Here is a 21,736-nt window from a genome sequence, read left to right on the forward strand (position 1 = left end):
AGATGATACGAAAAGACTAATTCCATATATTATTTAAGTTTTGATTAACCTAATTATCTTTGTTAAATTGTCATTTTTAAAATTTGATTATCAAATAATAATAATCTTGGCCAAGCCCCCAGAACTTTTAGCTCCGCTTTACCCACCCGGTGACTACAGAATTGTAAAAAAACGAATATTGTTATATTTGTCGTATAAAATTGTTATTCACATTGTGATATCTGTTGATAAGGATATAAATTTAATAAATATATTTTGTGACTAAATGTTTCTTAATATACAGTGAAATTTTAACTACCGTTCATACTCTAGGTACGTAGTGACTTTATAGGTCATACCACAGAATAAAAATTCACTTCTTCACAAAAGTCAGATTTAGGTATAACATTATACCTATGCTCGCCGCCTGCAAGCAAAATTGAAACTTATAACCGCGCACGAACCGTGAATCTTCTTTGCGCGCCGCAATTTTATGACCGAGCTGTGTGTTAATGTCAATACTGAACAACTTTTATTATGGGACCAATGCCGAAATCGCGAAAAAAAAATTTGGCTGTTTCATACGTTCCGGCAGATGTGATGCTGCTGATTTATATGGGACAGCCAACCTTTTTTCGCGATTTCGGCATTGGTCCCATAATAAAAGTTGCTCGGTATGACCTATAAAGTCACTAAGCAAAGTATGAATGGTGGGTGAAATTTCACCCTGTATATACGGGTGATAAGTATTTAATAATACATAAGAATTTGTATTTAGTATGTCATCAAATGGTTTTGATTATATTTTTTTAGTTTTATACGTCTTTTATCATAGCCTTCCTTACCAATCCATGAATTTGCAAACAGTGCATCTTTTGGGGCGATTTTTAGGGTTCCGTAACCTCAAAAGGAAAAAACGGAACTCTGTCCATCTGTCACAGCCCATTTTCTTCGGCCCGAAACCTCCCGAAAAGGCGTGCCTGATGCCCACGGCTGAGGCCGAAGGTTAGTGGTTAGTGCTCAGACGAAGAATAATAGTGCAAGTGTCTGAATATGACTTATATTATGAAAATACCATACGTTTTCGTAACTGAGGTAGATTTTGTAGGACATGCGCTGATGGTGTTATTGCGCTTATATTTTACATAATAGGGAACTCTATCTATCCACTATCCAACCATCACTATCCACTTTTATCGAAATCTGCGGCGGTAGCACGGTCACATTTTTATCGCTTGTCACCATGCCTGTCACCATCTAACAAGTATGTAAGTGTGAAAGTGACGGGCATAGTGATAGGCAGGCGATAAAAATGGAACAAATGCGACGAAAATAAAAATTCGTCAATAAAAAAATATCGGCCCTATAGCAATGTCAGTACATACTTATTGCTGACACAGCTGATTTTATTAAATCAGTGTCGTGTGTAAAAATATATCTTATACTACAAATGTCAACTGGAATACCTACGTCAATTTAAGAGTTCTTTTTCATAACATGCCTACCATATTTTTACTACACTAATGATTAAAAAAAAGATATATAATCATAAAAGGTAGATATAAAGGCAGGTATGTGCCTACTTATCTTTTGTCACGTATTTTTTATCATATCTATGATGAAACATTTTTAAGGTGTTATTTGTGAATGATTTATAAACAAATGGATGCATTTACTTTATGCGAATCACAAAGTAAATATTAATGAGCAAGCAATAGGTTAAAATGAGAAAGGTAATCAAATATCATAAGACTAAATTGGCCGATAATAATTATGTAACAAAAATGATAATCGAGATACATGCTGTTGAGCAAATATGGTGTAAAGGATATGAGGAAATGCCCTATCCCCTAACAAATGGCTTACGAAACATACGTGACTTGATTACAACCTGTAAATGGCACTAACTCAATACGAAACCATTACTTTAACTTGATTACTGTAAACATAAAGACATCAGTCTAAAACACTGGCTTAAAACAAAATTAAAAAAGTGACGTTCCATTTTCGAATCCATTAGCGATTAAATGTGCGCGACCTATTTTTTTTTAAACGAAGGAACTCGATCGTTATGCCAAACATGAATACGAAAAACCTTTTTGGTGATTGCGGGTGTGTTTTTATTAGTGTAATTGCTTGTTTAGTGATAAGTGGTGCGAATGGGTGTTATTACACAGGGTGGGGGCTGCTGGCGAACGACTGGTGCCCCGACCTGTGCCCCGTGTTAGACAAAATTGGGTCGGAGTTTACGGATTTGTTTAAAACTCATTCTATGAGTAAGTACTAATTTTAAACTAAGAAAAACTTTATCTAAAAGGCAGTTCGTGATAATTACTATTGATCACTAACAAATCTAAAATTAGGAAGAGTAAATTGACAGCAATTTTTATTTAAAAATATAATTGAGAAGGTAATATAACTGATTAATTAGCTATGTAAAAAGTAAGTTTATAGTCATAAAAATTTATATGATAACGCGGCTATCTCTTTAATATACTTGCCTACACCTTTGCTTTTTCTAATCCTAGGCACGTGTAGATAGATACCTTCAACCGTCATACAGATTTTTGTTTTTTATCTATACTAGGTACTAGGTATCTCAGCTCATGTAATGAAATAAAATAACAGCTACGTAATTTAGGAGGGATTGCACGAAGGAAGCACCTTAGAATTTTAAAGGGCCCTCCACACTCGTGCGCGAATTGCGGCGCGAAGCCTCGAACGTGGGAACGTGTGGAGTCTAGTTCGCTAATCAGCGAAATCGACTCCACACTCGCGTTCGCGGCTTCGCGCCGCGTAGTCTGGAGCGAGCTTAATAGTTTTACCCTGAAAAAATATATATGCATAAGTGTAAAAAAGAAAGCCAAGTTCACTTACAAAAGAAACTGAAATGTTACCTACCTAGGTAACCAACCAACCAACTTTCGTAGACAATCAAAGCAAATAAATTACCTTAAATTAAAGACCAAGACTGGAGTTACCTACATAGCTTACCAGAAACCTTGAATTATAGAAGTGTAGATAATGTATTTGGTATATATATATGCAGTAACTTGACTAACATGCGAATAATACCGAAATAAGATAAGTAAGTAGATTAGCCAAATAAGGTGTGTGTAAAATCTAACACAATCAAATATTGAGCTCAGCTTATCCTTCAGTCTAGCCTAAAGTTTTCGTAGTTTATGTAGTTGGAATAAAACATAGGTATGACATAAATGAATAAAAAATAAATAAATAAAATTTTTGGTTACTTACCTAAGCGATTACCTTACATGCTTGAAATGGTTTACCCTTGTTTTGCAGAAAATTGTTTCATAGAATGTCGTTTTGCTGGATTTTCATTTCATAGAAAACATAATTTTTCATAAAGGGTCGCAGTTCCAACCTAACCTAACCTAATTTTCTGTTAGACCTAATAAGTTCTACGTTCTACACAATGACCTTTTAGCTGTACCTAAAAAGTTAACGGTAAAAAAAAAGTTTCTATTAAATGAAAATTCTGCGAAACATTACATTCTATGAAACAATTGTCGATGAAAGAAGAGGTCATCTATGCTAAATAATGCTGGCTTGAAAAACTATTTCTCCATCAAACAACGGTCAAATAATATGAAAAAAAAAAACCGGCCAAGTGCGAGTCGGACTCGCGCACCGAGGGTTCCGTACTTTTTAGTATTTGTTGTTATAGCGGCAACAGAAATACATCATCTGTGAAAATTTCAATTGTCTAGCTATCACGGTTCATGAAATACAGCCTGGTGAAAGACAGACGGACAGCGGAGTCTTAGTAATAGGGTCCCGTTTTTACCCTTTGGGCGTACCCAAAGGGTAAAAACGATACGGTACGGTACCGTAGAACCCTAAAGACAAACCAAGGAAGGAGCTTTACGAGAGTAGGCAGTGGCGCCATCTGTTCGAGAATCAAATCTTCTTGATTTTCGAGGCACGTTTTTTCCTTAAACTGTATCCATCTATTACGGAGTTATATAACTTTCCAGCAAACTCATTATATTTATTTCAAAATTTTCTAGAAAAGAAAACCATATCTATCCTTGTAGCACCTGTACACCTGTACCTACGCAAGTACGCACCATTATTACCCAACAGAGGTGTCAGCATGGTTGCATTTTTATCACCTGTCACTTTCGCACTTACATACTTGTTAGAACGTGACAGGCATGGTGACAAGCGATAAAAATGCGACCGTGCTAACCCCCGTCTCGGTCAATAACACGTGCGTTTACGCACGTGACGTTGCCGCCGATCATGCGTGCGCGGAAATATGCTTTATTGTTAATAGACTTAATAGACCAAAAGACGAGTGTTGCTTGGGAAATAATTTGAGATATGACCTTGGCAGAGAGCTCTGTCTACAGCGTGTCTAATAGGTATTGTCAATATACCTACCTATTAATCCTATTATATTTTTTTCGTGAATAAACAATGGGTCGAATGTGAATTGAGAAATAATATGAGATATGATGTTTTGTAGCACCGATCACCGTCTTTTTAGGGTTCCGTACCCAAAGGGTAAAAACGGGACCCTATTACTAAGACTCCGCTGTCTGTCACCAGGCTGTATCTCATGAACCGTGATAGCTAGACAGTTGAAATTTTCACAGATGATGTATTTCTGTTGCCGCTATAACAACAAATACTAAAAAAGTACGGAACCATCGGTGCGCGAGTCAGCAAGACGCAACGTATCAGCAAGTTTTCATGTTGTTATATGACCCTGATGTTATCTAATCCAAAATCTCGCACTTTCAGACGAACAAGGCCCAATCACCTCCGAAATGGTTGCCGAATCCCTCCGCTGCGGCCGCGAACTCTCCCGCGCCTCAGCCCGCCGGGGCAACGAGTTAGTCAAGAACGGTATAACCCTGGAAGCCTGCACGCCCTCGATGCTGCATTTCTTCACGGGCAAGCAGAACGCGGAGACGAAGGCTGCTGCTGAATTGTCCCATGAGATCCTGACGGCTACCAAGTTGCTGCAGCTTAAAGTTTGCTCTTCGTGAGTTTCTTCTTACAAGCTTTTATTTAACTTGCGATGTAGAGTCGCCATCAGATATATCGGAGCGGCCAAGGCGCTCAGAAATATCTGAACACGCCTCTATTGTCAGGGCGTTAGAGTTCGTGTTCAGATATTGTGAACACCTCGGCCGCTCCGATATATCTGATGGCGACTGTACTTAACTAGGTATGTACGTATGTACGTATCTACGGGTCAATTCTTGCGAGTTAAATTTGACCCACTTCCCGACATCCATAGAAGCTGAATATTTGCATACATATGTAAGTCAGGTGACAATGCAATATTATGGTACCATCGAGCTGATGTGATGATGGAGACAGGAGGTGGCCATGCGAACTCTGTGATAAAAGAACGCAACAAGAGTGCTTGGGGTTTTTAGTATTGTCTCGATGAGTGTTAGTTGCCTGTGGAAAGAAAAGTACAGTCAGCGATAAAAGCTTGTACCTTACCAAAAATATTTTTTTGAAAGAAACTTATTTTTTAATACAGTTGCTCAAAAAGTGCTACTTTACGTAGCTGTTTAGCGTGCGGAAAGTTGGTTTTCGCGAACTAGTGCTTTTTACTTTTCCATTTTTTTTAAATTTATACTTGTTCCAATTCATGACTACTTATTGATGAGTGTTGAGATGAGTTAATATTAGTTTCCTTTAAACGACGTAATCAACATAAAACCTTTTGTTAATGTAAGAATACGAAAAATATACATATTTTATAATTTAATTACTTACCTCATCATCATTATAACACGTTTATTTTTTAATATTGAAAAACCGTTCTTAATAAGTTGTCTGAATGGAACGGAATAGCTGCCGAAACGCCTGTCAAAGAAGAGGCGTTTTAAGTTTCCAAAGTTTTCATTCCTTACTTGTTGTTTTTATTATTTTTTCGCTACTGTATTAAAAAACGTCTTTCGATACACGTGCGGAAATGTCATTCTTCACTCGTCCTCGTGGCAAGATATCTCGGTACTCGTGAAGTAATGACATACTTTCCGCACTAGAATCGAAATGTACTATTTTGTTACTATTATTGTATGGTCTTTAAAACTGTCAAGCGGGCTCAGGGCTTTCCAAGTGCGTGACAAAATGCCGGGATAACGCTAGGAAATTGATGAAATTAACCGGCTCGGCAAGTCAGAACTTTGTGTTACAGAATTGCTGGATAAGGTGCTCAGTTAGGAATCTCTAAATAGACAAGCCAGTGGGAATCGAGCTTTATGAATGTCACTGGCGTCCCGTTTAGTTCATCGTTAATTCGTTAGATAGTTGAGGTCGGCCCTCCTCGTTTGTAGGAGCTAACATAAGTTAGTTAATGCCTAGAGTAGGCGCTGTTACCCTGTGACCGAACTCTGAACTGTGATTATTGCTGATCTGTTGAGATCGCCGCCTCCTACAATTCTCAGTCTCGTTTTCCCACTTCGTTTACACGCAGCACTTTTTGACGTCCTTAAGATAAATTACAGCTTTTAAAGTTTCGTATAGGTACTAACATTAACATGTAATACGACTGACTACGGATGACTACTGTGACCCCATGTGTAGTAAACTGCCCTAATGCCAATGTGCAGTGAAACGAAGTTCCTTGGCTTTATGTTGAATTCGAATCTTAACTGAAAGTGCCATGTTGACTGGCTAGGCAAAAGATTGAGTAGTGCAGTCTTTGCGTTGCGGAAGTTGAACCCCTTATTTCGTACGTTTCATTAAAATCGGTTTACTACGCTCACTAATGACGCATGGTATGAACTCATTTGGGGAAACTCGACGGATGCCAATCGAGTGTTTATTATGCAAAACAGGCAATGCGAACGCTAGCGGGTGTGAAGCCTAGACATTCATGCAGACGTTTTTGTGACGCACAAAATAATGACATAATATTTATTCGAAATTATTATGTATGTTAGAAATAACTTATTTGTTTAAACGCGTTGAGGTATCTGGTATAAACATTAGAACTAGGTCGATTACGAACAGTTCCGCGTCGCATGGCACTTGCAGCAAAGAACCCGCGTGTCATCGGTCCGATTTATTATGAGCGATTACTATACCTGCAGAAATAAGGACGGAAACATCCGAAACAACATTCAAGCATCGATTGAGAAACTTTATTACTGGACAACCCATTATATTCAATAAGTGAATTTATTGACATAACTATATCATTTATAATCGTATACCTATTTTTGTCATTGTGGTTGTTTATTATTGTTATTATTTGACGATCCTTCTCAGCTGAAATTTTTCATAGTATGTATAATTAAATAATGTGAATTTATTTGGATTATCTTGCTATTATTTCTGACGATCACAATATGTGTAGGTTTCATAATCTATTTGGTTTAAGAGCGTGCAAGTAGCCCACAGCGTCCCGGTCACGAAGATGGGGCTGCCATCTTTGCGTCCGTGCCCGCAAAGCCAGAATTTTAGGGGGTTCTCTAAGACTTCTGGTAGCCTGAATGGTTTCATACGGAGTGACCTCCGGCCTCCGCGGGAACTATTTTATTTCATTCCTACCCTGCTACTGAGAAGTAGACGGGCATGCCCCTATCCGCCACCTGGGGACGCGTCTCCTAGGAGTGAGGCTATCCCGAATCACAATATAGATTGTTATAAATTGACATTAATGTAATTTGTACTGTAATCGTATGTTCTGAAATAAATAAATCTAATCTAATTTATATTTTCCGCAGCTCCAACGTCACCCCAAACACCTTCATGGCCTTCCTGGAGCACCAAGTGATCAGGATCCACGACCCGCGCTACTGCAAGCCGGTCAAACTTAGCTGCACAGATTCGAAATACAGGTAAAGCGGTAGGTAATGTTGTGTTGAAGGGTTGAAATGCGAAAATAGTACATTGTTTACCAAGGGATGAGGCACTTATATCTGCCGAGGCAGTTTGGCGCTCGATGCAGTGAGAGCGCCAATAGTCCGAGGCTGAAATGATGCCTTTCACCAGAGTTAAACACTACTTTTCATTTCGAATACGAGGAAAGTAAAATACATAGTATTTTCATGAGGGTACTTTCAATTAACAATTTACGCAAAAGTATCTTTATTTATGGATTGGGGAATTAATTTTCAGAATTGAAATTGTACAACAAATCCATTAAAAACCAAATTTTAATTGCTTATCGTAAAAAATAAGAAAAAAACTTACTTGGAAAGTAAAATGCTCTAGTGCAGAAACGTATCTGCACACTTCTTAGAACAACAACCACTTTCAAAGCATGAGAAATGAAAAGGAGTTTTTTATATGCTCCCGCGCATTTTGTAGGTATAACGCGCATAGGTACATTGCCAGTGATTTTATCAAATCTCGAAGCAATAACATTAATGAGACCCCTTGATCTGTACCTCACCTCATTTGAAGTAGTACACTGTACCACCTCATTTTTAGGATACTCATATAAACTCGTCTTATTTTAAATCTGTGTCCTACCCAACACTACTTGTTTTCGGAATAGGGACATTTTTCCTTAGTGAAACGGTTTTATTGAAGCAATGCGTAGCTAGGCATGGGCGAAGTGGGCCGTCGCCCACGGCCTTGCGCCCAAAGGGGGGCCTCGCGCGAGGCCCCTTCGGGCACAGTGAAAGAAAAGGGATTCGCAGATGCGCTTTCGCCCACGACTACATTAGTTCACGCTAGGCCACTGTCAATAATATTGATCTATTTATTACCAGGACCATAGACGGCACCTGCAACAACCTCATGCGGCCATATTGGGGCAAGAAAGCTTCTCCATTCACGAGGGTGGCCCCTCCGCGATATGCTGATGGTGAGTAAACTTTCCTTAGGCGGTTATCACTGATAGTGTTACTGTTGGTCCTCTGAGTCTTCTGCATCAAGATTCGACTCAGTTTTTCTGACTTTATAATAAATAAATAATAAAATCTGGGGGCACGGCCGTGCCCCCGCCAAGACGAGACAAAGGGCAAAAGGCAGTGCATATCTTTTCTCGGCACGTTTCGCCGTATTTTCGAACCCTCGTAGCTTCGTCTTGGACAATGCTAGAGAGCTGTAATTTTTTGTATATCATGTACTCAGTAGACTTATCAAAAACACCAAGTTTTATTAAGCTACCTATTATACTTAAAATTTTATAGTACCTTAATTTTCACTGTTCGAAACACATGAAATTCGCGTCATAAAAAATACAGACTACTTCCTGAAGTCTTAGAAGGCTGAAATTTGGCATGAAGGGATGGGTCTGTATGCAGACACATATGGTGACCAGACATCTGTAACTTTCGCCCTGCAACCCCTTAAAATGGGGGTACCTAAAAATACCTCTAAACCTGAAAACATTGGTTCCTGAAGTACTAGAATCGTGAAATTTTGTGTGGTAGCAGTGATCGGAATGCTAATACAAAAACAACAATAAAAAAGAACAAAAAGTTTTCGAAGTACAGATTTGAACCAGGTTCACGTGAACCAGCCAAATAGCGCCCTCTATATTGGCACTGTTTCTTGTCGTAAACTTTTCAAAACCATACTTCAAACACAAGCGCTGGTGGCCTAGCGGTAAGAGCGTGTGACTTTCAATCCGGAGGTCGCGGGTTCAAACCCCGGCCCGGCTTAATGTTAACAGAAGGCTGGTTGGAAAAAGTGATCGTATCTACATACATGTAGAAGCTTATATAGCTAAGTGCAGTGCCACACTATGAAACTACGGATTGGTTATGAACTATTACATATAATGACATAGCTAAACTAAGCTTAGAGTACATCTGCAAGTACACAAGTGTTTCGGTAGATGTCACCTTCATTAGTTTAATTATTATATCATAGAATTAAATAACTCTTTATTTACATACAAGATATAGACAGTGGTACTACGTAAACGAAATTAATAACTAGCTATCTAAAATAGGCCCTTGAGGCATTGTACCAAGGATGCTGGCGGCATTTCCTCGCTGTATCGCAATGCTGATACGTTGTGCGAGGAAGCCGCCAGCTCATCTATCTATATTAGGTAAGTAGGTATTTGCAAAGATAGATATAACTCCGTAATAGATGGATACAGTCCAAGGAAAAAACGGTGCCTCGAAAATCACGAAAATTTGATTCTCGATCAGATGACGCCACTACCTTTGGCCTACTCTCGTATAGAGGGCGTTGACATTTTCGTTTATTATTTAACTATTTTAACGCATATCAGTGAAAGAAATGGGTCAAAATCATACAATAATAATTAATGCAAGTAAAAAAAATCATTTATCTATATTTAAATACATTTTATCGTACTTTTATAAATCTACATTTTTAGTTTTAAAGTGTGTCGATAGATGGCAGTGAATTTACTGTGGTTACAAAATTTAACTTCTTACTTCGGCCAAACCGTCCGCCATGAAGATACTTGGAGACGTTGCGGGTAGCGTGTACCTGTCATACGCTCCGGGCATTCGGCCTTCAGTAGCCAAAATGGCAAAAACGGAATTTTTACAGTTTTGTTTAGTCCGTCTATCCGTCCGGTCTTCCGTCTGTCTGTCCATATGTGACAGCCATTTTGGAACATGTGTGTATTTTGTGAGCAGACTATGATCAGTTGTTTTATAAATTACATTACATACTCGACTGACGACGTTCATGTGACTCGTATTCTCACGTAACAAAATATTGTTAATTAAATTAGATTTGCCGTATTGTGCTGCACAATTTATTTGTGCAGTATTCAGCGAAAGGTGAATATATGTAGTCATATCATAATAGGAAGTTTGCAGGCACATACGACTTTTTGTTTTCGGATGTCACAGTACCATCAAACAGTTCCCAACGATTTAGAAACTCGCATGCGTGTAGAGATCTCGAAACACCAGAGTAACGCGACCGTAAGATCCGTAACAATATCTATGCATATTCGGAGAGCTCATTTATATACCGGTTTCTTTACCTCTTGATTCGCGTGTGATAAGTGGGCTATTTTAATATTTTTTAAATAAATTCTGCTCACAAAATTTACCGAAAATAAGTTGAGTAATACGAACGACTTATACAAAAGAACAGCCGGAGACTAGAAAATATTTTTGCCCAACTGTAACGAATACCTACGCTTAGCTCGCACTTCGCACTCGCTAAATTCTAATTTTATTTAAAAAAATACATGTCTGGGGATCAAACTCGAATCGTCGCACTACAAAGCCGCGGTTTTCCAACAGCACTGCGATAGCACGTAGGTATGTACCCACACCAAGGTATCTATATCTCTAGGTGAAATTTAGCTACTTATTCTCCATTAAGAATTAAATATCTAAATAGATGAAATTTCTGCATTAAGTACATGTCTCAAAAAGAAAAAAATGCCTAATGATATCAAAACCGCTACTTTTCTAGGCGCTGATCTACAATGACGCCGTGATGTTGTATATTCTCCAAATATATGTACTTAGTCGAAAAACATGTGAACACAAAATTCACAAAAATCGGTTGAGTGAGCTGAATCGGAGACCTTAACTAACGCTTAGGTCATTAAAACAATTCCGATTATGATAATAATGCTTTAAAATTTCTAGAAACTTACAATTTATAATACATAAAATTCCTGACTTATAATTTATATAGGCTCTACATAGATGGCGCTAGCAATACGTAACTTTTATAAAATCTAATGTTAAAATATTTTAGAATTATGCCTGCTTATATATGATCCTGTATTATCGTAGATTCTATAAACGAATAAGTAATTTCTAGCTGGTATATCAACTCTTACAAAAATGAATGAGATCCCACCAAAAACATTTCATGTAAAGTGTTGCCAAGACTAGGCGCATAAAGCTTTTACACTCAAAAGCTATCAGATCCCGTAGTAGGTACCAAGACTTTTACTCTGTAAGTCCTAACTTTATTAGCTCTAACTGTATAAAACCAACATCTTGGTCAAACGTACAGTACGGCTTGGCCGTTTCGTTGCAGTCACATAAACACTCAATCGGTGGACTTTTTGTACCAAGTAGTTACACAACACAAGTCTTTCAAATTCTGAGTGTCATTAAGGGACTGTCCAATTTGTCCATTTGACAGCAACGAAACGGCCAAGCCGTACTGTACGTTTGACCAAGATGTTGGCTTTATACAGTTAGAGCTAATAAAGTTAGGACTTACAGAGTAAAAGTCTTGGTACCTACTACGGGATCTGATAGCTTTTGAGTGTAAAAGCTTTATGCGCCTAGTCTTGGCAACACTTTACATGAAATGTTTTTGGTGGGATCATTTATTTCGACCAACTTAGGATAATGAAATCGAAGCTCAAGTCCTTTTTAACTTGTTAGAGAGCCGAGTTTTATGTAGACTTGAGTCTTTTTTCTTGCGAGTGTTTATTTTGAGTCCCGAGAAAGCGAAAGATTCATTATAAATCACGAGCGAAGCGAGTCATTTTAAGTTAGAATTTTGAGCGTAGCGAGGGACTCAAAAACACGAGATGTAATAGTACATTACTACAGAGGCCGGGAAGTAAGGGGTTGCCGGCCGAATGCATATATACGGCCGAACGTAGTGAGGCCGGATAGTTATGAGGCCGACAACCCCTTTTCACGCCGATGTATGTATAGTGCTTTTCTCAAACATGCAATGAAATAAATAAAGAAATCTCCACGAAATCAAAGTTTTAATTCTAAAGAAACTAAAAGTAAACTAGGCACAAAATATAACTACCACTTGTACCTATCTTTATCACACGTGTCGTATATTTTACACATGTAGTTAATCAATTTATTACACAAATGTTCAAAGGTATATTTATGTATCTTTGATTTTTCGCCTTGCATCCTTCTGACTGTAGTTTTAGCCACATAACTAAGATTACATCGTTTTTTATGTTGATATTATGCTTCACATACATCGTTGCCTTAAACATGGAGTATAATTAACAGGTATTCATTTAATATTTTCGTCGGAACTCATATTAAATAACACAATAAACAACGCACAATAAATCCAATAAAATAGAATTACAGATACACAATGAAAAATGTTCAACTTTACCTCCAAAACGATTCAAAAAACACCAACGCGTGGTTGAGTAGACATTTTTACCGCTAATATTTAAATGAAATATGTTTGTCAAAGGACTGTCTCATTTCAAACATAGACAGAGATAATCATACTATCTTTGTCTTACACTGGTACTAGCACCCAAAAGAAAAGGATGAGTATAGTTTTTTTGTTCTTATTTACTGACAAACTGGTTTGACCAACTATATTTTAAATCTGTATTTGTAGGTAAATTTGCAAGTCAATATTATTGGAATTTGTTAATAATGTTTTATTTATATATTTTTTGTAAATTCGATACAAATAAAACTGCAAAATATATTAATTATCGTTTATTGTTTTTTTTAAGGGGTATTGGCAGAATGTCATTCCGAACCATAAGCAAATATTGGTTATAGTTTTTTTTTGGCTGAATGTCATGATGCTGTGTCACAAATATATGTGAAATGGAATTTAAAAAAGAGCCACTTCCCGGCCTAGGCCTGCAACTTTGTATGAAATTTCATTACAGGCCCCTCGTCTAGCCGCGCCGGAGTCGTGATACTTCCCAGCCTAATATAAAGAACGTAATATCAATATTACATAGCATGTTTGAGAAAAATAACTTTGCTCTCGTGTTGCACATATAATTTTTCACCTCAGTAGTGAGAACATATTAAAGGGTAATAGTTATTTGTTATACAAGGGTGCAAAGTTGTATTTTACCCGCGAGTGTAGAATTGAAACACGAGCAAGCGAAAGGATTCTATAGGTGAACCACGAGCGAAGCGAGTGGTTCTAAAATAGAATCCTGAGCGTAGCGAGTGTTTCAACACACGAGAAGTAAAATACATTTGCGCCCGTGTGTAACACAAAACTTTTCACCTCACTATAGCGAGGAAAGTGCAACATCCACAGGCGTTAGATCATCTTCATCACTGGAATCACTCATTTCTTTACGATATTATAACAGAAAACTCTGGAAGTTGTGTATTTTTACGCGAGTCGGTGAGAAAAGGTTTTAAGTAAAAAAATTGTTGACAATGTTGACATTTTTGATGTATGAAATGTCAACGATGCGTTTTGAAATTGCATCGACTCAACTTGTGCGTTCAGAATTATATTTAACATCATTATAAAAAAAAGCGTTTCTTATGGAATTTTAAGGTTTATGACTTAAAATCATTAAATAAAGCTAAATTTGGTATTTTTTATTATATTCTCAAACCATTTATTTAATGATAATTAATATCGAACGAACCATTATCATGAGCGTTTTACGTTTTGTTATCTGTCAAGCTACTTAAACACGCTCCATCCAAGGTCAAATTACTTTCCCCACTAGTGGATAAAACGCGTTTTTCCCCGCTTGTATTGAAGGATAAACGACAACTTTCCGAGCTAGTGAGGGGAAAAATGTATTTCGAATTACACAGAATAATACAGAGAAACAAAAAAAAATTGTAATAGAAGTACGAAGTGGCAGTTCATGGCCTTCACTAAATTAAAAAAAATTGTTTCACTCCCTGGAGTGAGGAAAGTCGCACTTTCCTCACTCCAGGGAGTGACGAAAGTAGGCTTGTTCGAGCTGCTGAGGTGAAAAATAAATGATTTACTTTACTATGTACAGGTATCTACGCAATGCCGGTGGCCAAGAGCGGCGCTCAACTGCCAAGTCCTCGGGTGTTGTCCACTCGGCTGTTCGCGGACTACGCGGTCAACAGTCGCGTGTTTTCCTTCATGAATATGCAGTGGGGGCAGTTCATTACGCATGACTTGCTGATACATAGCTTGGAGATGACTGGTGAGTCAGCATGTCCAATATAAACTGTAATCGTGATTTACCAAAGCATCACGCAAAAAACCGAGAAAGTCACCTGTGTTGCGACGACCGAGGTATTTAGGTTCTTGCTCCATCATCCATAGGCACCTTACGGACTATTTATTACTCGAGCAAAGTAAACGAGATACGGTGAAGAAAAGCATCTGAGCATCAAATATATAGGAAGGTAATGGCATATAGTCAGCGGCAGAAGTGGCAAAGCGAGCGAGATATTATTGTTGTTAAGAGAAGAACACCTTGTTTAGACTTTTGTAGGTGACTGTACATCTGACGATCACGTCAGCTGATGTTACTACTAAATTGCAACTTTATTTGGTTAAAAAAATATCAGGACCATTTTAACATATACTGGCGAATCACGTCGGTATTTCAATAAATACCTTCTTCCATCTACCATATTTCTAGACGAAGGCGGCATCCAATGCTGCGTCGGCGACGGCGTCGACGTGTTGTCCCCCGACTTGCAGAACGACAAGTGCATACCCATCTGCGTGCCTGACGACGACCCCTTCTACAGAAATTATGGGATCCGGTGTCTCAACTTCGTGAGGAGTGTCACGACACCACGAGAGGACTGCAGGCTGGGACCTGCGGAGCAAGTAAGTTAACGGTCTGGTGGTGAGAGTCCAGTGAAACGTTTTGCGTGGTGAACACTTTAAATGTCACGGTCAATACGCGCAGCGTAACGTTGTACTATAAGTGCATAATTGCATGTACATCTGCCTGCCAGACGACAATACTTTTTATCCGGTGCCTGAACTTCGTGAAGAGTGTCATGACGCCGAGAGAGCATTGGAGGCTTGGACCAGCTGAGCAAGTAAGTGAACGGCCAGAGTAGCGAGCATCCAGGGGTTTGACGTGCTTTTCTCTGAATGGCAGAACAACAAGTGCATACTCACCTGCGTGCCTGACGACGATCCCATCCACATAATTTTTTGGGATCCGGTGTCTCAACTTCGTGAGGAGTGTTACGACGCCGACAAGAGAGGACTGCAGGCTAGGATCTGCTGAGCAAGTAAGTAAACGGACTGAGAAGTGAGCATCCAGCGGAACGTTCGGCTGCTTCCAAATTCTGAATGTTGTCTAATCTAGGTAATTCAATCCGGCTGTCATGTCTGGGGCAGTACAACGTTTATGATATATTTTTTTCTTTTTTCAGCTAAACGGTGCGACCAGTTTCTTAGATGGCTCTCAAGTCTACGGTTCAGATCCAGTTTTAGCCAAGAAGCTGCGCACCATGAGTGGAGGGAGGCTGAAGGAGGAAAAAAGGCCGTACAACAAAAGAGGCTTCCCGCCTTCGGTGGATAAGAAGATGGAGGTCTGTGACTTGAGGAACTCTTCCGAGCCTTGTTACATGGCTGGTTAGTATGGTATTTGTCGTGGTGGAAATATAACTGTAATGGGTAGCTCCATATATAGCAGAACTGGCAGTATTATATTTCTCGCACACAAGAAGAAAAAGCGGGCATTTCATATTTCTCGCTCGACTACATGTTTAATACTGTTCCTTTTGAAACGCTCTGTAGCTAGTAGCCCCATACTGGTAAGCATTATTATAACAATGAAAATATGTTACTTCATCAAGTTTTTAATTTTATTGCATCTTTGCATGATAGCTGTGTTTTTATGCCATTTTGTAAACTCAAATGATGTCAACAGGTGACGGCAGGATTAACCAGACCCCAACGCTCGCCATGATGCACACGATATTGATACGCGAACACAATCGCATCGCCGACATTCTGGGCTCCCTGAACCCCATGTGGAGCGACGAGAAGATCTACCAGGAGGCCAGGAGGATAGTCATCGCTGAGCTCGAACATATCACTTATCAGGAGTGGCTGCCGTTAAATTTTGGTGAGTATAATTTTAACACAAGTAGATTAAGCATTCTGGGACACATTATATATCTTAACTTTCGGCTACTTAAGGTGAATTTGGAATAGAAAGAAGTAAACACTCAGAGGTACTCATCATAGGACAGACAGTGCGAAAACTTTTTAATGCCATTGGAGCTGAGCGATCCAAACACAAGTGGATTAAGGAATCTGGAATTTACCCTTCCTTTTCCAGGTGAAAACTATTTCCGCTACTACCGGATATCACCGTCCAGCCTGTACAGCCGCGACTACAGCGACGCCGTGCATCCGGGGTGCATTAACAGCTTCGGGGCGGCCGCCTTCCGGTTCCTGCACTCTATGGTGCCGGAGTCGTTTATGACGTGTCCGGCCAGCTATCAGACTGGTTATGCTTACAAGTTAGTTATTTTCAACACAAACCTATCTTATTTTATTACTATTTCGGAGGCCCCACTGATCCATCGGGACCCTTTGTTCAATCGCCTTCTCAAGAGCAACTGCACACCGTATTTGAAAGCGTGTAGGAAGAGTGTGACCAGTTGACTTCACTTGCTCAGTGACCGAAAGAGGATCTGGGACTCCGACACAAGAGAATAGTTATTTACGATACAAGTGCGGAAAAGAGAAAATTCGAAACGAGTGGCGATAAATTAAAACACGACCGCAGGGAGAGTTTTAAATCGACACGAGTTGCGAATTACCTTTTCGCACGTGTATCGTACAACGTTTTACAGTACATATGGCCCTTTAAACTTTCGACATATGGACGAAAAGTGCTCTTTACGCACTAGTGCGAGAAAGTGCACCATATGTACTGTAAAGACCTTTTTCACTTTCTACAACAACGAAGGTGGTCACACATGGTGGTGGCACTACATGACCACCTTCGTTGTCATACTTGTTGTTATGACACAAATATAAAGGCTGCCGCAGAACAGTTCCTCATGCGGACGGTGTGAAAAATGGAAAATTCGGAACTCCTATTAGGACGGAAACAGCTAACTTGTGATTACAAGTAGTAGGACTACTCGTTCCTATACTTCGTTTTTAAGATGTCCGAATTGTAGGAAGAGCTCTTAACACGGATTCTGACACCTTAAAAAGTTCAGCAAGTCAAACATAACTAACAAAAATGTCTACAGCTTTTCATAAAAACGAGCTTTCCTTTTGCAGGATCAGCGACCACTTCCAAAACCCAGCCCTGCTAGAGATCTCCTTCGACGACCTAATGCGCGGAGCCCTAGCATATGCATCCTCGGAGTCGGACCCCTACGTGACCGGGGAGCTGACCAACAAGCTGTTCAAGTCCTGTAACAGCTGGGGCATGGACCTCATCGCCATGGACATACAGAGGGGCCGGGATCATGGGCTGGCGAGCTATAACGACTTCAGGTACTTTTAGACCACGATGGTGGAAAACAAGCATGGTCGTTGCTTGATCTTAAAACTCCATAGGTGTCACAAGTTCGCTGCAGGCATTTATCTAAGTACCTATAATATAATTCGCTGCGTAGGTACACTCGGCAGCTTTTTCGCCAAACACGACCCGACGGTTAGTTGGTTTTATAAAGGAATGCATGAGTGCCTGTTATCTATTCTAAAATTATTAAAATTTTTAATATTCCAGAGAGGTCTGCGGGTTAAGAAGAGCCAGGAACTTCCAAGATTTTGCTGGAGAAATGTCCCAAGACGTGAGTAAATAATCTTGACATACCTTGGTTACCTACTTAGAAAGGAGGCCTTTGAAATTTGTAGCAGTAGTAGTAAACTCTTTATTGTACAAAAATACATATTAAAAATTACATGGTAGGTACAAATAATAAGATGTACAAAGGCGAACTTATCCCTTTGAGGGATCTGTTCCAGTTAGCCTTTGAGTAGATGAGAGGAGAAAGTGAAAAGAGGGTGACAAATGTAGCAAAATGTACAACAAGGTACCAGAAAGACAAAGGATATAAATACATACAAAATTAATAGGATAAACATATAATATTACACAACATGGAATGGGGAAAATACACTAAAAATTGGAAAAAAGTAGGAAAACATGTGCCATTTTCAATCAAAAGGCTTCATACAGCTTCAATTTGAAATCAACCTTATTGACAAGCGACAATGTGGTACCTTTTGGCTGAAAATGTCACATATAAAGCAACATACAATACAAATATAGGCACATTAATCAATCAGATTTGAAATAGGTAATTAGTATTTGAATGTTGTTCAGCTCAAACAAAAAAGTTTTTTTTTAACTCGACCGAAGGGATGAAGTTGGGGTTGAAAGTTTTCTTAACTTCTATTCGAACTAAATCGCGGGCAATGTTAAGCTAGGCTCACTTGCACCATCCCACTAACCCTGGGTTAGTGGTTAAACCGTTAACCCAGTGTTAAATTGTACTGGTAACCATGGTAACTCCAGGTTTAACCGGTTAACCCGGGTTAGTGAAATGGTGCAAGTTGGCCCTAGGCAATAAGTTAAAACCATGTACCTCAGTAGTCCAAAGCAAATGAAGCCAATAATTTGACGACTGAAATAGATGATGCTACTCGTCGTCACAAGTTTTGTCACGTTTCCGCTGTATCGTCCATACAGTGCTATCTATCTACTTCAGCTGTCAAAACCACAAAGTTGTAATTACTATGGGGAAAGAACACTACATTATATAACTCCTAGAATCTATAACAACATACGATTTCTGTCTGTAAATGAAAATATTACCAAAGCAGCGTTTAAAAGAAAATTAAAAATCGAGATGTTGGAAACATACTTACCTAAAAATGTATAAGATCAGTGTACAAACCTAACATGTGCGTATTAAAATATATTAACAACAAACGTACATAAAATGTAAAATTATTCTAACATAAATAAATGCATGCTTTCTTTTCCTTCTCTTCTACTAACAATAGAATAAGTCACAAATGTAAACATTTAAGTAAGTAAGAATTGAGCGCGGCGCGCCAACAAACTGGTTACTCCAGTTTGGCGCATTTATAGTATATGTGTAACTGTGTAACTGTATTATATGAATAAATTCATTAAAAAAAAAAAACCCTGACTTCAATATTTATAAGTATTACAAAAAATAAGAATAATAATAAATAGAAATGAGTACATGTAGAGTAATATATACCAATTTAAAACTTTCGCGGTTTGAACACATATTAAATCACATTTAGAGACGGGTCTATCGCGAATTTATTTTGTTACCTTTATTTACTGACGTTTCGACACAGGTAAATAAAGGTAACAAAATAAATTCGCGATAGACCCGTCTCTAAATGTGATTTAATATATACCAGTTCATGGATCTCTATTGTTTGACATAATTATTAAAAGTCATAATGTAATGATTGTCATATTATCATTAGTCATAATTTGGTTTTTCTCAGAAACGCGTAACTTTTCAGGATTGCCATAAAACAAACCTAACCTATCTATTCTATAGGATAACCCGAGGAAAATCCTGAAAGTTTCAGAATTATGACTAATGATAATATGACAATCATTGCATTATGACTTTTAATAATTATGTCAAACAATTAATATCTCCTTGACGTGTAAATACGTCATAGCTTCTGGGGCCCTTTCCTATGACGTTTTTCGAAGTCTTGGCGTTCAATTGTTTTTTTTTTCAGCGCATCAATGCCCTTGCTTCGTTATACGAATGCGTAGACGACGTAGACCTGTTCGTTGGAGGAATAATGGAGAAGGACGTCCAGGGTTCGATTCTCGGGCACACCTTCCAGTGTATTGTCGCCGAGCAGTTTTATCGGACCCGGATTGGCGACAGATACTTTTATGATAACAGCGAACAGCCCTATCCCTTTACGACTGGTAAGCTCATTATTTGTGTCGTTTTCAAGCAAAAAGGTACCACATTGTCGCTTGCCATAAGGACGCTATGACAGGTTTTTCGTATAAAGATACAAGCAATTTTCGTCCTTATGGTAAGCGACAATGTGGTACTTAAGGAAAAAACGTGTCTCGGAAATAAAGAAAATTTGATTCTCGCACAGATGGCGCTACCACTAATACCAACTTTTGGCCTATTCTCGTTTAGATGGCGTTGACGGTTTCGTTTGTTATTTAACAATTTTAACACACATCAGTGAAAGAACATGGGGCAAAATCATATAAAAATAATAAATACAAATAAAAAAAAAACATTTTTCCATATGCAGTACAAGCGCGTATTCGACCCTTAAAATGTTCGCGGCTTTATTTTCTTTTTTATAATTAAATATGTACTTAACACTTTCAACGCCACGCCTATCGCGTGCGGCGCGTCATCGTAAGCCTTATCAAAATGCACGAAGGTTGATATTGGGCTGTAGATGCGCATCAGTGTCAAAAGAACGCGCGATAGGCTGACGTCTTTGGCGGTCAGAGTTTAATCTATATACTTTTTCCACAGAGCAATTATCAGAAATAAAGAAATCATCCATGGCGCGTCTGATCTGCGACAACACGGATCTAACGTACGTGCAGCGTTCACCGTTCGAAATCGAGTCCATTTACAATCCGAAATACAGCTGCCAGGACTATTCGGCGATCCCCTACGTCAATTTGGCGGCGTGGAAAAGACCTAATTGCTTTGACTGTGATTGATTAAACTACAAAATGCCGTCGACTATTTCATTCCTTTTACCCAATTATAGTCTGGCAACTTTCTCAGTTAAAAATGTACCAAATTTTAAAGTTATAGAAACAAATAACCGATCTTGGCACATTTCTATCACTTTTTCCTACTAACGAATTGCCAGACAATAAAAACAAATCCCTAAGGTATTTGAATTTTAAACGATTTGTAGGTACCTACATTATTGGATAGTTATAGTGGCCTTCTGGATGCCAAGAGCCACTAAATAGGTCGTGTGCACGAGCCTGCCACGCTAGCGACCACTAAAGTGGTCATGGCGGACGCTGTCAAAGCAATCGTTCTGCTGACAGATAAGGTTTATATTTGTCTACTAGTCGACTAGTCGAGATATTGGCGTGTAGGCCAGGTCTTGACGCTTGAGGAAAAGCGTACAAAAGGTTAACGCATTC

General features: G+C 38.8%; 1 protein-coding gene across 1 annotated transcript; it reads left to right on the forward strand.

Annotated features, from left to right (window-relative positions):
* The first annotated feature begins 1,766 nt into the window (after nucleotides 1-1,766).
* Nucleotides 1,767-21,311, forward strand: LOC134750011 (peroxidase-like). The gene is made up of 13 exons (XM_063685074.1): nucleotides 1,767-2,255; nucleotides 4,753-4,996; nucleotides 7,704-7,817; nucleotides 8,697-8,791; nucleotides 14,612-14,785; nucleotides 15,230-15,423; nucleotides 15,984-16,185; nucleotides 16,484-16,681; nucleotides 16,898-17,081; nucleotides 17,857-18,075; nucleotides 18,311-18,374; nucleotides 20,323-20,521; nucleotides 21,102-21,311. Exons 1-13 carry the CDS (start codon nucleotides 2,051-2,053, stop codon nucleotides 21,293-21,295), a joined length of 2,286 nt encoding a protein of 761 aa, XP_063541144.1. The 5' UTR covers nucleotides 1,767-2,050; the 3' UTR covers nucleotides 21,296-21,311.
* The last annotated feature ends 425 nt before the right edge of the window (nucleotides 21,312-21,736 follow it).

Source organism: Cydia strobilella, chromosome 2 (genome assembly GCF_947568885.1).
Source record: "Cydia strobilella chromosome 2, ilCydStro3.1, whole genome shotgun sequence".
NCBI classification, from domain to species: domain Eukaryota; kingdom Metazoa; phylum Arthropoda; class Insecta; order Lepidoptera; family Tortricidae; genus Cydia; species Cydia strobilella.

Excerpts from the sequence above, each read along its gene's own strand:
- LOC134750011 (XM_063685074.1), top strand. The coding sequence starts at position 2,051 with ATGCCAAACATGAATACGAAAAACCTTTTTGGTGATTGCGGGTGTGTT. Across the intron at positions 4,997-7,703 it reads CAGCTTAAAGTTTGCTCTTC|CTCCAACGTCACCCCAAACA; the intron begins GTGAGTTTCTTC and ends TATTTTCCGCAG. Across the intron at positions 16,186-16,483 it reads CGAGCCTTGTTACATGGCTG|GTGACGGCAGGATTAACCAG; the intron begins GTTAGTATGGTA and ends TGATGTCAACAG.